The 18,003-nt window shown below is 50.5% G+C and overlaps 1 protein-coding gene across 3 annotated transcripts in view; it reads right to left on the bottom strand.

Moving 5' to 3' along the window:
• Nucleotides 1-1,043: 1,043 nt before the first annotated feature.
• The window catches only part of OLFML2B (olfactomedin like 2B), a 37,971-nt gene continuing 21,011 nt past the window's right edge, over nt 1,044-18,003 (bottom strand). The window contains exons 5-8 of one of the 3 annotated variants that reach the window (XM_061185798.1): nt 15,663-15,894; nt 13,263-13,799; nt 2,561-2,737; nt 1,044-2,011 (exon numbers count right to left, since the gene is read on the bottom strand). In XM_061185798.1, coding sequence (XP_061041781.1) covers nt 1,410-2,011; nt 2,561-2,737; nt 13,263-13,799; nt 15,663-15,894 — 1,548 coding nt within the window. In that variant the 3' untranslated portion in view covers nt 1,044-1,409. The remainder of the gene's footprint in view (nt 2,012-2,560; nt 2,738-13,262; nt 13,800-15,662; nt 15,895-18,003) is intronic. The other 2 variants (XM_061185799.1, XM_061185800.1) reach the window with 2 other exon arrangements.

Raw genomic sequence — 18,003 nt, 5'->3', positions numbered from 1 at the left:
GTGGAGGAAGCTGCTAGCAGGGTGGGCGTGGAAGCCACTCACGGTGCAGAGAGGTGTAAGCAGCGCGAAGGTCGACTGGGGAGTGTGGAGGGGGAGGGTGTCTGTGTGGAAGGACTCAGCAGACAGCAGCTGCTCCCTATATGGGGGGCGTGGGGTGGAGAGGGTGGGGACAGTGTGGTGACATGAAGTGCTTGTCTTCCCACGTCATTCTTGGGTTCTGCCCTCCACCCATAAACTCAGGAGACGCCCATTCAGGTTTTTTTCCACTTTTCTGTCTCCTGTTTTGTGTAACGTGGAGGAAAGGGCAAGCTGTGGGCAACAGGCACTGCACAGGGCCGGGCCGTGCATGGGGAGGGACGGCAGGTCTTCCTATCCTGCAAACACTTCTCTCAGGGGCCTCGTTTCAGAACCAGGCCCTTCTCCTGGAGGGGAAGCTGGGAAGGAAGGCTGGCTGAAGGTTCAGGATGAGGCAGAGGAGAGGATTATGGGGAGGGGAAAGGTTGATTGATGGATTGTAAGCTTCTTAAGAAGGACAGGGTCAAGGTCACACTCAGCTTTGTATTTTCAGCAGTGCCAACCACCAGGCCACACGGAGGAGGCCTAAGGAATGAACAGGTTCCCCTATCTTGGTTAATGACTAGAAAAAAGCAGAACAGCGCAAGGAAGCTGGTGAGACAGTGGAAGAGACGGGAAGGGATCAATGCCCCCAAATTAAAGCGAGGGTAGGGGTCAGCTCATTCCAAATCTCTAACACCCCCTTTCCTGCCGCCACAAGGAAGCCCCTCATTAGGAGGGGAGGGGAGCTGCCTGGGGCAGCTCAGCATGACGGTATTTCTACGGGACACAGATCCCACCTCCTTCGGGGGGAGGGATCGAAGCCCGCCAGTCATATCAGTGCTAAACAAAAACGTACTGGGGGGTGATTTTAAATTTCTTCTTTATTAAAAAAAAAAGCATTTTTTTCCAGGTTTTTAAAAAAACTTCTCTAATACATAAAACAATTTTTCCCGCCCCTTAGCACTTCCTTCTTGCCTCCTTCACTCCTGCTCCTGGTGCCAGCTGCCTGCAAGACCCAGATGAACAAACCTTCTCAGATCGAGATGTGGGAGCTGGAGGGGGTTGAGGGTTTGAAGGAAGGTGGTTACTGGTCAAAAGGAGAAGTTCATTTGCACAAAAATATAAACCATGGAGGATGAGGCCAGCACATACACGTATGGATTGATCTACAATCCGTATAAAAAAAATAGACCCAAATTGTCATTTTACATTGGCAATATTATACAAAATAATATATATTTTTTAAACAACACATACCCACATACACACGCACACACACACACACACACACACACACACACACACAAGGTGCCAGTAGCCCCTCTGCACTTCTGCTTCTGGGGATAGGAGTGTCAGTAGGCAAAGATGACATGGTAGGTGACCTGGTGGCCATTGTCCCAGGCGTAGAGCAGGCGGTCCTTGGGGTTGTAGTCTATCTGGGTGGTGTAGGAATACTCATTCTCAAACAGCAGCCTGGGGATGATCTGCGTGTTGGTGTGGGTGTCAAAGGCGTAGGAGATGTTGGCATTGCGCTGGTTGTAGCTGTCCACGGCGTACAGCACCCCACAGATGACGAAGCAGTTGCCGTAGAAGTTCCGCCGGAGCCCCGTGCGCCACGTGGTCTCCTTCTGTGTGCTCAGGTCCACGGCGTTGAGCTTGCTCAGGACGATGACCTCCTGGCTGAAGCCCTCATCGTCCAGGGCCGGGTAGATGAGCCACAGGCCATTCTCATCCACAGCAAAGTCCACATCCGAGTGGCCCTGCCACCGCCAGGGTGTGGCCTCCTCATAGGCCACGTCATGGAGCATGGCCCAGGCAGCCACATAGCGCTGCTTCAGGTCATACTTGATGATGTTGCGGGTGAAGGCCCGGTTGTAGTAGAAGGCACCATTGTACACCACGTGGCCCGTGCCGATCCAGCTGTAGGGGAGCTTGTAGGAATTGCTCCAGCGACCTGTGGGCAGTGAGAAGGCAGAAGGCTCTAGGGCAACGGTGCAGAGACAACCTGCCAGGCAGGGAGGGGGCAGGCCAGAGAGATGGGACGTGCCATTGGTTTGAGGTCTGGAGCCCACGGTTTGTGTCTTGGTTCTGCCACTTTCTAGTTCTGTATAGCATCCTCATCTGTCATTTAGAAATAACGATCTCCACTCCCCTCACTGAGCTGTTTCAAGGATCCAGAGTGCTAATGTACGTGAGTGTGGTTTGTAAACTGTCAAGGGCCATGGGAAAGGGAGGATGTATCACTACTGTTTTCTGGACCAGACTCCAGGTTGTCCCATGTCCCAGGGACTGGGAAGGAGGGGCAGGGCTGAGAGATGAGACAGCAGAGAATGTGAGGGAGTGTGGAAGAGGGACATCCCGCTACCAGAGAAGGTCCTTTAACCATCAGAAGAAGGCGTTGCCCTTCCTGTCCACTGTCTCCACCCTAAGAGATCTGGCCATGATTAAAACAGAGGACAGTGGGGAAGGAGGAACCCCCCTAAGGTGGACCCATATCACGTACCTTGTTTGAAGTTGTCCAGGTTCCGGAACTCTACCAGGGTGTTGCCATAGTAATAATTGGTTACGTAAATCCGCTCATCTTTGGCCAGGGGGTCCTTCATCCAGGCCCCTTCATTCCGCCCGTATGTGTTCTGCGTGGTTGGCCCCGTGATTGTGGAGAGGGTGTCCTTGCACCTTCCTGATGAAGGAGAGGTGGATGGAGAGGTTGGGATGATCGAAGAACGCCCCGCCCCTAAAACCCTTGCTGGCTCCGCCACCTGGAGCCTGAACTCCTCTGCAGGCTTCTACGGCCCTGTATAGCCAAGCTGACGCCAGACATTTTCTCAGCATCATCCCCTGCTATTCCTCTCATCTATCCTATATTCTACTCCTATGAAGCCATCTACTGTCACCATCCTGGGCCACTTTCATGCCACCATGCTTTGCTCCTGCTGTCCTCTTACTTCTCAATCCTACAAACTCACCCCTCAAGGATCTAAGCTCCAATGCCCTTTTCTGACACCACATCCTCCTCTGAAAAACCATTCTAGCCTTTTACTGGATTCCATCCTGCTCCCATAGTACTGTGAATGTAGCTCTCTTACAGGACATGTCATCTTATGTCTCACCAGTGTTTGTGCATCTCTCTCCTGATTCAAAGCCCACCCCCATCCAGAGCATAAGCTTCAGGGAGCAGGGTCTGTGGCTTTCCTCTTTGTGTCCTCAGTCCTCAGAATACACAGTGTCTGGCAGGCCACGGGCACTGAGCAGATGTCCTGAAACTTGGATGAATACACGGGGGCATCACTCCTCTCCAGTGTGACCAGAGGAGAGGACTTTACAGGTATGACCAGGAACATGGAGCTTCACCAGCCACTGAGCTACCCCAAGGAGCTTGGCCCAGGCCACCAGCAGAGACCAGCCCTGACTGTGCAGTGTATGTCATGTCCCTGAGGCCCACCTTCTGGGTCCTAGAGAGCTGTCCTCAAGCCTATGCCTCTGTGGGCAGGATGCCAGGGCCCCCTTCTGGGAAACTGGAGGGGCCGGGGACCAAGTTCCCACATAAGGAGCTTACTCTGGCTGTAGGAGACTCCTTCAAAGGTCAAGTCTGCTTTAAGGGGGCAGGAACTCTGCAATGCCCTCCTGAGTGACTCTTTGGAGAGACCTGGTGCCCATGAGAGGCCCTAAAAGACCACTAGAACCATGCTGGGTTCTAAATCAAGTTGAAAGCCTGCCTGCATGCTTAATATGCAGTATTATTATTGAACATGGCCCTGAAGGATACTGAAATAACATGAGACTACAGAGAGCACGTGCTCTTTTTGTCTCTGCAATAGTGGGTTATGAAGGAGATGGGAAGAGGACAATGGAGGGGGCAGTGGGAGAAGCAGATTAATTCAGGCTTTACAACTTCCTCCTACTCCTCCTGGCAGCTGGGACCAGCAGAATACCCCCCAACTGCCATCAAGACTGGTGCACAGATGGGCAACAGTGATGAGAGTAATTTGTCCCTGACATTCACGTGGGACCAAAGAGTAAGGGGCTACAATTCAGATTCAGGGTTCTCTAAACTCCAGGCCACGTCCACTTCCAAATTGTTGCAGTCTATTCCATCCGTTCTGCTCCCGCATAGCGGTCTGAGCTGGCAGGACAGGGCAGGCGCTGTGCCCTTGGCCCCGGGCCTGGGGCAGCCAGGCGTCTGAAAGTAGGATAAACATTGTTTTCTCAGGCAGGGCCCACAGTTGGGTGCAATTGGCAGGGTTCAGGCATCTCCGTGTGGGGTTTATTAGGTCCTGGTCTGACAGAGAGGAGAGGGTTTTGGCCTCTGTAAGACAAACAACAGAGCCTACCAGCCAAAGCCTCATTCCCCCACATCTGAGTTCATCTGTTCAAGACAATAAAATAGAAGGTTCTGGCTGAGCCCAGGCAACAGAGGTCTGATGGAAAATATCTAATTCCCTGGCGCCGAGCAGGGCCCTGGCTTGCCAGTGGAGAAGCTGTGCTTCCTTAGAACTAAGGTGAGCCCTAGCGTGCCATCCCCAGGGAGGGGCATTTTTATGTGCCACCTTCCCCTGGAAAAGCCCAGTGAGGACATCAACTCCCTGTCTGAGAGGCAGCCCCCAACCCATGCCCAGAGCCCTACAAATGGCTGTGCAAGGCCAGGGGTTTCTGCCATGGCTATGCCACCTCTCTGCCCAGATATGGAAACTGCAGATGAGCTCCTGGAAGCCAGGACTCATCTAAGTTTCGATGTACCGCATTGCCCCAGGCAGCCCCCCAAACCCCTGCAGGGTCCTGTCTCAGCACTAAGGCTCTGCAATGAGAGGGGCTTAACGTGAGGCTATAGAATGTGCCCCAGGTTTGCAGACAGAGGCCTGGCATTGGTCTTGGCCCTGCTACTGACTCCAAAGTCTGTGTTTCTTTTAAAAGGTCACAGAGCTTAGTTTCTTCCACAGTAAAACAAGTATAATATATGCCCTACCTACTTCACAAGAGCGCTTGGAGAATGCACTCTGATGATGGTATGGTAGGCTGAGTAATGGCTCCCAAAGGTAACCAGGTCCTAATTCCTGGAACCTGTGAATATGACCTTATATGGCAAAAGAGACTATGTTGCGATAGGGGGACTATCTTGTATTATCCAGATGGGTCCTAACTGCAATCACAAGTATCCTCATGACAGGGAGGCAGAGGGAGATTTGACTACAGAAGAGGAGGCAACCTGATGATGGAAGCAAAGATTGGAGTGATGAGGCCACAAGCCAAGGAATGCTGGCAGCCACCTGAAGCTAGAAAAGGCAAGAAATGGACTATCCCTTGGAGCTTCAGGAAGGAACCAGCCTTCTGACACCTTGATTTTAGTCCTATAAGACTCATTTCAGCCTTCTGGCCTCCAGAACTGTTAGAGAATAAATTTCTATTGTTTAAGCCATTAAGTTTGTGGTAATTTGTTACAGGAGGCATAGGAAACTAATACAGATGGAGTCAGCTTCTGGCATCTTTATTTCTGTAGGAAGAGGGGAGTCCCAGCTTACAGCTTCAAAGTCCTGATACCCAGGACCTCAGGCTGTACCTCCACATGTCCTCAGAGCAAATGCTGGCATCCCACAGGGTGGTCCAGCCCAGGCAGGAACAGTGGGGCAGACAAGTGTGGTTTGAGAGCATTTGAAGACAGGTTCAAGGGAGATCAGTAAACCATGAGGCCCAGACCCAGGTCTGAGAATCTGGGGCCTTTCAGATGCTCCCACCCTTGGCAGCAAACTATCAGCCTTGGAGAGAAGACGCAGCATGTCTACTTTTCAAGGGTAATGAGAGAAGGGAGGGAGATAGTTCGAAGGCACTGAAGAGAAAAGAGAGTGATGCCTGCAACTCATCTTAGAAGTGTTCCCCCGAAGCATGGTGACCGGGAACACTTCCTAAGCCGTCTCTATGTATTAACTCATTTAATCATCGATAGTCCTGGGAGACAGTTGGCCCTGCATCAAAGGTCCCCGGGGTCTGAAAAGTAGGGGCTCTTCCTGTCAGCATATAAACCTGCTCAAATCTTGCCATCTAACACAAAGAAATCAGCAAACAAGAGGCTCCCGTGCCCTCTGGGGCTCTCAGTTCACGTGGCAGGCCTCTCCTGCACACTCCGCAACTCCTCACCTGATGGCTGCCTTAAATGCTTACACACTGTCCCTGAGGGATGCTCTCTGGTCTTTTTATTCGAGTCAAGCCTGTCTTTTGTCTGAAACCCCCGCCCACCTCCCCCCACCTCCCTCGCTCACTGGGCTTTCACACCCTGCTCTCCTGGTCCCCGCTCACCCCCCTGGTCATGCTGCCTTTGGCTGCTTCTCTTTTCTGCCCACCTTTCAGATGTTATCCCTTAGAGCCCCACTTTTAGCCCCTTATCTTCTTGTTCTTCCTGTGTTCCCTGGGCACACTCAGCTCTTATACAGCCCGGCGTTTGTTTCTGAGCACCAGACATCCAACCCCTACTAGACATTTCTCTCCTGTGTGTCCTCCTGATTCCTCAAACTTAATGGATTAAAAATGGAATTCATTGGGGCTTACCTGGTGGCGCAGTGGTTGAGAATCTGCCTGCTAATGCAGGGGACACAGGTTCGAGCCCTGGTCTGGGAAGATCCCACATGCCGCGGAGCAACTAGGCCCGGGAGCCACAACTACTGAGCCTGCGCGTCTGGAGCCTGTGCTCCACAACAAGAGAGGCCACGATAGTGAGAGGCCCGCGCACCGCGATGAAGAGTGGCCCCCGCTCGCCGCAACTAGAGAAAGCCCTCGCACAGAAACGAAGACCCAACATAGCAATCAATCAATCAATAAATAAATCTTTAAAAAAAAAAAAAAAGTGGAATTCATTTGCTTCAATTCACAGCCTCTTCCTCCTGTACTTCCTGTCCTGGAGAAAGGCATGGCACACCGTTAACCAAGCCAGGAACCTTGTGGTCCTCCCTGATGTCCCCCTCTCCTCCACCCACACACCCATTGGTCGCTGTCTCCCACCTCTTCATCTCTCTGCCCTTTCCCTCCACCTCTGCAGCATTTGCTATGCCCAGTGAACACAGGTGGACCCACTGCGCGTGGGAGTCCAGAGAGACTCAAAGTGAAGACAAGGCAGGTGTGTTGTCCCTATGACTGAGTAAGTGGGGCCCGACAGCCCCAGAGGCCACAATTTCCATTTGAAACCGAACTTGTTTTGAACGCAGAAAGAAGGCAGCGGTGTTCTAAGAAGCATAAATAACCAAATAACCCTATCATATTCTTTATAACTTGTGTTATTTCCTCATATTAGCCAACAACTCATGCTGAAGATGACATAGAAAAGGGAAAGATAGGGCAACTCATAGTTCCTTTCCTTTTTAGTCTTTCTTACTCAGTAAGCCAAAAGTAGGGAGTGCTGGGAAAGTGTACTCATATTAAGAAGTGAGGGCTTCCCTGGTGGTACAGTGGTTGAGAATCTGCCTGCCGATGCAGGGGACACGGGTTCGAGCCCTGGTCTGGGAAGATCCCACATGCCCTGGAGCAACTAGGCCCGTGATCCACAACTACTGACCCTGCACGTCTGGAGCCTGTGCTCCGCAACAAGAGAGGCCACGATAGTGAGAGGCCCACGCACCATGATGAAGAGTGGCCCCCGCTCGCCGCAACTGGAGAAAGCCCTCGCACAGAAACGAAGACCCAACACAGCCAAAAATAAATAAATAATAATTAAAAAAAAAAAAAAAAGAAGAAGAAGTGAAACAGATGAGTTAGTTTTGTGTGTTTCCACTGGTCTGCTAGGCACAAAATGCATAGGAATGTAGGAGCCATGAAATACCAACTGTCATTTTGGTGGATTCCACATGAGTTAAATAATCTGACCTTTGCATTGAAAACTGGCAGTGCACAATATGATAAAATTCATGCTATTCAAGTTTTTAATATTCCTTTACTTACAATCGCATGAAATCCAAAGAAAAAAACCAAGTGAGAGAGAGAGAGGCCAGAGAAGAAAGGAAACAGCTTTATACTGACTACCTTCAATGGCACTTTTCTCCTGCTCCTTGAACGAGGGGCTCTATGTTTTCATTTTGCCCTGGGCTATACAAAATGCGTAGTTGGCCCTGACCCAACTGGTTCACTCCTGGGGCTCTTGCCGGCTCTGGTCCTTTTCACTGCAGTGCTACCTTCCTTCCTGGCTGTTTTTTCCTCATCCCTCAAGACAGCTAGGTCAGCTTCTCTTTTCAGAAGAGAGTGTCTCTGACCCCAAAGCACCCTATGCATTCACTCACCACCCTGAGTGGAAATGGTGTTTATGTGTCTCATATACAAGCTTGCGGCAACTCCAGGTCAGGGATGCTGCCTCACCTGCCTTTGCACGACCAACACCTACAGAACCTGGGCATCAACAGCACCCAGTACTTTCCTTAAATTGACAAATCTGAATATAGTCCTCCCGCTTAGAACCTTCTGTACCACTTTTAGATATAAGTCCCAACGTCCCACTTCCTTCATCAGCAGGCCCCTCTCCCTTATGTCCCCCTGTGTATGCCAGGACGATGGGCGTTCTTTAATCCCCCTGACCTCCCACCCCCCATGCCCGCACAGGCTCATGCTGTCAGCTCTGCCCTGGGGACCACACTCGGAAATGGAGCTCCACCCTCAGAACCAAAGACAGTCTCCACTGGACTGCACACCTTGCCGCTTGCCAGCCCTGGCCACTTTAGTCGCCCGTATCCCCCTCACGGTGACCCCTCTGCGGAAGTGACCAGAGCTCACTCCCTTTCACAGCCAGCACGGCGTGGGGCTGAGTGAATTAGGAGTGGGCGCTTCATCCTTGTAGAGAGGCACAGACTTTATTCCTTATCCATTTACAAGGAACGTCTCCACTTTCTCGCCTTGTTTCTAGGGCCAGCGGCCTCTGTGTTCTGACTGAAGTTCCTCGTGGTTTCAGGGGGCTGGTGAGGTGCCCCAGCAAAGAGACTGAGAACAGAGTGTGTCTGTGGAGTTGGGGGTCGGGAAGGCTGCCTGTCCAGTGACTCAGGGCAGCCAACTGGCACACTTCTTGGTCCCGAGTCTGGGTGCCGTGGAGGATCTGGCTAGCCCTGCCCCTGCCCGTGTCAGCACCACCTTCCTCAGGCTGCCTCACACCAGGCCCGCTGACATGTGCCAGGCCGGCTGGCCATCTCGTGCCCACAGCCAGTGGCTGGCCAGGCCTCGGGGATTGTTAAGGTGGTTTACTTTGTGAAGGAGACAGTCTTTAGCCAATCATATTTCCTAGGTTCGACCATGAGGCAGGCTCTCTGGTAGTGCTGTCATCCTGACTGTCCTCTTTGTCTGCGCCTTCCCACTCCCCACCCCCGCCCCAAAGCAGCCTCTTCTAAAACGTGCAGCAGGAGTTGCAGTCCTTAAAGTATGGGACTCTGCAAAGCCTTGGCAACGTGGCACAAGTGTCCTCTTCCTCTGCGGTAGCCTGAGCAGACCCCTCCCAGACACTGAGGATGGTGACCGCTCCTGTCCCGTCCCTTCCCTTCCCGAGCCCCGGCTCCCATCACTGACGGCATTTTTCCTCTGCTGTCCTAGAGCTACTATGCTTTGGCCAAAAGTTAATTCCAATTTGCTTGTTTTGGGAATTTTTCTGACAGTTTTACAATTCTCCTGAGGAAGATGGTGGACCTTTCAGGGTATTACAAAACCAGGTTTAGAAACCATGGGATAGGATGTTCCTTTTAAAAGCAGCCCCATTTAAAAGCACTCAGACAGCTCAAAGTCAAAATTGCCAGGCTCAGTAAACAGCAAGCAACCTTTCACAGGCAACAAATCAGTGGTCTGTGTTGGTTTCAGCCAAATGATTTTTATTTAAATGATGACTACATGTAGTCCTACTCGGCCAGGCACAGGCAGGCAGGAAGTCTGCAGAGAAGGTGCCAGAAAAGAAATCCCATCCACACTAACAGCAGCCTGAGAGAAGCACTTGACAATGATACATGATTAAAAGTGATTCCTGAAAAAACTTGCCATGACTCCACATTGCCTAAACAGCCACCCTTCTCTCTGTGCCACCCCCTCTTTTCATCCCTTGGTATTTGAAGAAACACTTATATCTGTGTCCACGTCCCTGTGTTTTTTTTCTGCAGTAGACATAAGAGGCAAGAGCTTCAGCTCTTTTGAAAAATCCTACAGGCCAGTCTTTAAGCAGAAGCTTACATCCTCTGTGTAAGACAGATGAATGGATAAAGAAGATGTGGTACGTATAGACAATGGAATATTACTCAGCCACTAAAAAGAATGAGATAATGCCATCTGCAGCAACATGGATGAACCTGGAGATTATCATGCTAAGTGAAATAAGTCAGACAGAGAAAGACAAATATCATATGATATCGCTTATATGCGGAATCTAAAAAAAAAAAGGATACAAATGAACTTATTTACAAAATAGAAACAGACTCACAGAGAATGAACTTATGGTTATCAGGGGGGAAGGGTGGGGGGAGGGATAAATTGGGAGTTTGGGATTGACATGTACACACTGCTCTATTTAAAATAGATAACCAACAAGGACCTACAGTATAGCAGAGGGAACTCTGCTCAATATCCTGTAATAACCTAAATGGGAAAAGAATTTGAAAAAGAATAGATACATGTATATGTATAACGAAATCACTTTGCTGTACACCCGAAACTAACACAACATTGTTAATCAACTATAGTCCAATATAAAATAAAATTAAAAAAAAAAAAGAACCCCAGCTCTTCTGAAAAATCCTACAGGCCAGTCTTTAAGCAGAAGCTTACATCCTCTGTGACAATGTTACTCTGGTTGAATAGAATACTGAACAACAAGAGAAAATGTATCCCTGTCTCCCATTCCTACCACCAGGTAAATAGCGGCTAGGACACAGGGTTTCTCCTGTCCAGGCATCAGCATCTCAGTCAGGCTAATGGAGGGGGTGGCGTCCTAAGAACCCCAGAAAGGTGCATGTCGGGAGTTACACCAGAAAAGCCCACTGGTGGCAACACCCAGGGTAGGCAGGTGGATTGTGGAGACAGTGGAGAATTCCACCCCTGGCTAGGAAGTCGCCAAGGGAAGAGGCTTCCAGGCTGGCAAACACCATCGCTGAGGACATACAAGGTGTGCAGATGTACCCGTAGCCTGTCTTCACTGTTAGTATTCTATCCACCTGTGGAGGGATAGTGGCGGGCAGCTGTCTAAGTTTCTGGAGGAACCATCCCTCCCACCCAATTGGTGGTGGTATGGGGGCCCCCCGGGGAGCTCATTCCCATGGCAGAAGAGGAGATGGAGTGCTGGGCTCAGGGGCTATGGGCCCATGAACATGGTCAAGGCTGCCCAGAGCCAGTTTGGAACTGGGAACCTCTGCTCAGACCCTGGGGCATTCTGCAGAAATTGAGCAGGACCCACAGCTTTAGAATTGATTATCCATGCAGTGAGGAATGGACCTTTTCTACTCTATGGTCAGCTTGCTCCTGTCATGGAAGCAAAAGAAAGGAAAAGAAAAACATTCTCTCCTCCCACCCCAACCTCTGTGGCTCAAGAACTGTCTTCTTGCTTAGCTTCCCCCAGGCCAAGGTTCATGAGATTTTGCCCTGGGGTCCATTTGGTTATTTCCTTGCCATTATTCTGGGATTTTTCACCCAATAGGAATCCCTTGCTATACCATGGCCTGATAAACTTACTGCGGAAAACCACAGAATATAATGGAGAAAACAGTCTTTAGCAAATTTCTGAGACCCATAGACGGGCAGAGATTTGGCCAAGGTCACACAGCTGTCAGCGGCAGAGACCAGGCTATAACCAGGTGTTTGGCTCCTGGCAGGTGCTCCTTCCACCATCTGTCTGGCATAGCTGGCACCTTATTCTGAGGAGGAATTGGGAAAGAGGCTGCCAAGGGAGCAGAAAATGGGAAGAAGGGAAAGACAGGTATAAGGCAAATCACGTCTTCCGTCAAATCAAGTATATTTTTAATGAAATTATTATTCAATAGTGTTATTTCTCAATCACTATGGATGGTGATGTAATGAATGTTTGGTTTAGTTCTTTTTGGAAGAGACATCTGTAGCCAGGTCTCATTTCCTTTTCTAGTTGTTCCTCCCCCGCCTCCTGCCCCCCCGACCACCACACACACACAGTCTCACAGTTCATTGTTCTCAGAGTCATCTTGTGGCCATGGAGCTCACAGGCACAGAACAGGGCTGTATTCTCTGTGCTTCTGGAACATACCCTGGTCCTTTAGACCTAATAGTCAGAAGACTTCTCTACTTAGAAAACTCCTGTTTGGGCTTCCCTGGTGGCGCAGTGGTTGAGAATCCGCCTGCCAATGCAGGGGACACAGGTTCGAGCCCTGGTCTGGGAAGATCCCACGTGCCGCGGAGCAACTAGGCCCGTGAGCCACAACTACTGAGCCTGAGCGTCTGGAGCCTGTGCTCCGCAACAAGAGAGGCCGCGATAATGAGAGGCCCGCACGCCGCGATGAAGAGTAGCCCCCGCTTGCCGCAACTAGAGAAAGCCCTCGCACAGAAACGAAGACCCAACACAGCCAAAAATAAATAAATAAATAAATAAATAAATAAAAAGAAAACTCCTGTTCATCCTTCAAAACCCAGTTCAAAGGATACCTCCTTAGAAAAGTTTCCCCAGCCTTCTTAGCAGCCAGGCCAAGCTGCTGCTCCCTCTTTCATGTCTCTGTTTCTCCATTCCTCTGTTACAGCATTTATCACATGATGCCACAATGTTTCCATGCTTTCTAAGGCTGAGGGCTCACGAGATTTTTCCCCGGGGCCCACTGCACTGGTTATTCCCCTGTTCCCATTCTTATTATTCTGGGATCCCTCTGCCCACATAAGAATCTATTGTTAGTTCATGGCCTGGTAAACATACTGCAGAAAACTTAGTCATCACTAAATAACCAAATACCCAATACCCATCACAAAGCCTAGTACACCAGCACTTGACAAATGTTTATAAAATTTATTAATGAAGCTGAGATCTTGGCTCCATTAATTTACTTATATTTTAGAAAGGAGCTTCCCACTCTTATCACTGGCACATTTTGAATAGATAGACCCTAGATGTTAAAACTGATCATTGGCCAAGGCGTAACTCCACTTGCCTTTCTTTATGAAGCAGTTGGACCCTCTGAATCCTCCCTCTCCTTTCAAGCCATTTCCAGGCTCTGCCCTTCACTTGAGCAGGAGACCCAAGCCAGGTAGAATGAACTCACCTATGACATTCCGTATGTCATCTTCTTCCTCGGGGCTCAGGGTGGAGCTAAGGGGGGCTGTGCCCTGCCCAGCAGTAGCATCTTTCCCCATTGAGTCTGTCCTGACTGGCGGGGGAGGCACCGGGGCTGTGTGCGTAGCCTCTACAAATGCATCCTCGGGAGCCACTGATGGAGGCGCTGAGGCTGGAGGTCGCTGGGTGGCTGTGTGGGCCACGGTCGTGGCTGGTACCTGAGTAAAAGGTTTAAGGACTGCCTCCCCTGTGGGATCTGGAAACACTGAGGTGGTTTGGAGTGGTGTTGAGAATTTTTCAACTGAGGCAGAGAGAGTAGGGTCAGGGACGCTGGCAGCTGAGGTCGAGGCCTGCGGCTGTGCAGAAAACAGGGCTGTGGTCTGAGTGCCAGCATCAGTTGTCACGGCAGCATTGTGACGGGTGGCTACTGGCCTCCGGGTGGCACTGGTCAGCAGGTGGTTGTGTCTCAGAAGCTGATCTTCAATCAGCAAATCCATTCCGTGTTCACCGCTGAAAAACTCGTCTTCTGGGAAACAAACACAGGTGCATTTGTGACTGGGGGAGAGGAACTGGGAGCATGTGGTATGTGGCAGATTAATGAGGGTTTCTTTCCTCAACATGATGCCCTGATTTAGAGATAGAGCCCAGGTGGGATTTAGGAGAAGCAGGTGAAAAGGAGCACAGATGGAAGCATTTCCTGGAGGGTCTCTGAATAGTCTACTGCTATCCTCCACCTGGGACCCAGGGGCCACCTAGAGGACGCACAGCCACGGGCTACGAAACCTGGGAGGAAGTTAGTCATTCATTCAGTAGGTATCTATGGAGCACGCACAAGAACAATGATCCTGCCCTTGCAAAGCTTCTACCTAGAGGTGGAGACACCAAACAATACATAGATTGTACATTTGAAGGTGCAATGAAAAAAAGTCTAGTAGGATGAGGAGAAGGGAAGGGAAGAGAAACTTGCAGTAATGGATAAAGTAGTCAAGATGGGACTCAGTGGGATGGAGAGATAAGCAGAGGCTTGAAGGAGTGAGGGAGCTGGCCAAGCAGCTATCAGGGGAAGAGTATACTAGGGGGGATATAGTAGCAGTGCAAAGACCCTGGGGCCAGAACATGTCTGCCGAGGCTGAGGAGCAGTGAGGTGGACAGAGGTCAGAGAGGACACGGGAGCCAAGTCATGTGGCATTTGGCTGTTGTGTTTGGACTTCCGTTTTTATTCCAAGTGAAATGGGGCAGTCTGCAGGGTTTTGAGCAGAGAAGGAATATGAGGAGGCAGAGATTTCTTAGGAAGGACACAAAGAGGTCTAACCACAAAAGACATAATTGGTCAATTGGATTTTATCTGCTCATCAGAAACACCATTAAGGAGCTGAAAATACAAGCCACGGGCAGGAAGAAAATATCTGCAATATATATGCCTGACAGAGGGCTTGTTCCAGAATATAAAAACCCCACAAACCAATTATTTATTTATTTATTTATTTTGGCCACGCTGCGCAGCTTGTGGGATCTCAGTTCCCGGACCAGGGACTGAACCTGGGCCATGGCAGTGAGAGCGCCGAATCCTAACCACTAGACCACCAGGGAACTCCCACAAATTAATAATTTAAAAAGGCTACAAACAGTTGAAAATGGGGGAAATGATTATGCCATCGACTGGGTGAGCAGAAACTGTAAGGAGGTCGAGGCAGAGCAGGTGGCTGAGCCAGGAGGCTGCTGGCCTGATTGGAGGAACTGGCACTTGCTCTGGCAGAGTGGAGAGAGAGGAAGAGTGGGGCCTCCTGGGGTGCTGGGCAGGGAGAGACAGAAGAAAAGGGAGGGGCCGGTGGCAGGGAGAGAAGCACAGGAAGAGGAAGTGTTAGGGAAACAAGATAAAGATGAGGTGAAAGGAAATATCTGTTTTCTGTGAAAAAAATAAGAGGGACAGAGATGAAAGGGGTCCAGCATGTGCTGGAGTCTCAGTCAGGAAGCCCAGGGCCCCTGGAGAAGGAACAGGTGGGAGAAGCCCACTGTGTGGCGGTGAGTGAGTCATTCGCCTCTATGCCTCAGGCTCCTCATCTGCGAATGGGAAGGACTGGACTCCAGGGCACTTAAGTCCCTTCTGGCTCAGCCATGTTCTGCCTTGTGGTCCTCTGCAAGCCCAGAGAAGGCAAGTGACTTGCCCCAGGGCGCTCAGCAAGTGGTGAGGAAAGGCCGTAAGAACTCTGGATAATTTGTAACTGCAGGGAATTCTCAGGTAACCGAGCTGGCTCTGCGGGGCCACAGTAGTAATCAAACTGCAAAAAGGGTGTGTGCCTCACGGGAAGTGCACCTCCACAGGGTCCAAGTGGAGACTCCGTCCCTTGCCCTGCCTCTGGGGGGGCGGCCCTGCTGACCCCCAACTCACGATGCTCTTCAATGTCATTCTCCTCCTCAGGGTCCTTGGCTTTGTAGTAGGTGATGCCCCGAATGACGGTGGGCTTGGAGGCCGGCCGGCCCCTCAGGTGGACCTGCCTCTGCAGGGGGCGCTGAGGCTTCACCACCTCTGGCGGAGCCAGTGGCCGCGTCTGCAGGAGCTTGATGGAGTTGATCTGCTGGGACACGGTTTCTTCCTGCAGAAACCTCTCTTCATACTGCTCCTCAGAGGGGACACAAGGGAAGGTCAGGTCACTGGTCAGAGAGGCAGTGGTCAGGCAGAGACAATGCTGGAGCCAAGGCCATACTAATAACAACAGCTAATCCTAAAAGCACTTCCTAAGAGCCAGGCATTGTTCATCTTCTCATCAGCCCTATGATGTAGGAACCATTTTTAATCATTTCCATTTACAGATTGGGAAACTGAGGCACAGAGAGGTTATGTAAATGGCCCAAGGTGCCACAGCAGGTAAGTGGTAGAGGCAGGATTTGAACCCAGGCAGTCTGGCTCCAGATTCTGTCTCTAACCTCCATGCTATACTTCTCAGAGAGTGCAGTTGTCCTCTCAGCTCTGGCCTTGGGATACTGGGTGACTTAGATCTGGTATCAGTTGTTTCTAGTGAGGTCCATGTGGCTGGGCCATGAAGGCTGAGGACCAAGATGCATACCTCAGGATGAATCATGACTGCTTTTACTTATGCTGTTAGAACAAACTGCCCCAAGCCCTCCCTAACGAATCCAGAATAAAGTCCAAAGTCCTTGGCCTGGCACTCAGAACTCAAATCGACTTGGCCCATCTCAGCATTCTTCTCTCTTGCTCCACCCCCCAGCGCCGACACCCCCGGTACTCCAGGCACTTGGTTGACTCCTGAACTTCTTGGCTCTCCTGAGCTTCTGGGTCTTTGCTCAGACTGTTTTCTCTGTCTGGAAGGCCATTCTCTTCCCCCCATATAGCTATTTCTTGATATCAACCCATTTTTCAAGGCCTGGCTAAAATCTCAGGACCCCAAGGAAATACTCCCAGACCTTTTCATTCAGAATTAATCTTTCTTTCTCAATCATCACTTTGCACTTTGTGGCAGAGACTTCCAAGTGACTACCCAAATCCCCTGTCTCCTTGTTCCTGACTTAATGAGAAAATGGTTTTGTGGGAGTGGTCATGGGACTAAGTTCTGGTTGGTAGGGTATAAGTAGAAGTTGGTGGGAAGAGCTTTTGGAAAAGTTTCTTAAGACGTGGGGCTGACTCAGCTGAAAGGCATCTTTTGCACTCTTCCTCATTTCTCCGGCCAGGAGAATATGGACAGGATGGCTGGAGCTGAGCAGTCATCTTGTGATCATGAGGGGATTTTGAGGATGGACATCACTAATGACATCTTGCAGCTGATTATACCAGCCCTGGGCCACCTGCCTCCAGAGCTCTTCTACATGAAAGAATGACCAACCCCTCTGTTGTTTAATGCACTGTATTTCGGTCTGTTACTCAAAGCGGAACACAACTCCTAATGGATACAAGTCTGTACTTCTATTGTAACACCTTTCTCAGCCTGCCTTCCACAGGCATTATTTAAGGATGTTGCCTCTGTTGACTGTGAGCAACTGGAAGAGCAGAGACCACCTCCTGTTCATCTTTAATTCCCCTGGGTAAATGCTGGTTAAATTGAATTTCTGAATCATAACAAACCCCATTTGTGACTAGCACTGGGATTTTTGTCAAATCAAATGATGCTTTAAAGTAGGTAGCCGATGACCTGGGCATCTTGATGGTACCACAGAAGGCCTCTGTGATGGTTCTGGTCACATGGAAGGACTACCCTGTCCTCCACAGAGCTGCTGCTTGGGGACTGAGCTCTTGTGTCCACAGTGTGGCAGAGTCTCTGGGTCCTGCCTTGGTCCATCTAGCCATGTCCCCTCACCCAGGATCACAATCGCCCACCTTTGAAAGCAGAGGGCCTTGGGCACAGGGCCTGCGAGCTAGCTGTGCTGAAAGTCAGAGCCACTGGACAGGGGGTCCAGCTCCTGAGGGGCAGTGGCTCCATCGGTAAAGCAGGCAGGGACCTAAGTGGGTGTGGCCCAGCGCTGCTCTCATGAGGTCTCCAATGGCTGAATGATGAAGGGGTTGTTCCCTGTAGTCATCTAAGCCATGAAAGCTCCCCCTTTTCACCATGAGGAGGTGGGCGAGCTCCCTTAAATCCTTGGTGAAATCCACCCAGACAGCAGAGTCCACTTGGAAACAAAACCTCTGTCCCTTGATGCCCAGTGTCCTGAGGGGCAGGGCAGGACCTTCAGGTTCACTGAACATTAGCTGGCAGGGATCCAGCTATCACGGCCAACTT

Source organism: Eubalaena glacialis, chromosome 3 (assembly GCF_028564815.1).
Source record: "Eubalaena glacialis isolate mEubGla1 chromosome 3, mEubGla1.1.hap2.+ XY, whole genome shotgun sequence".
NCBI lineage: Eukaryota > Metazoa > Chordata > Mammalia > Artiodactyla > Balaenidae > Eubalaena > Eubalaena glacialis.
The sequence above is the reverse complement of the archived record's forward strand: the minus strand, read 5'-3'. Positions and strand labels throughout refer to the sequence as shown.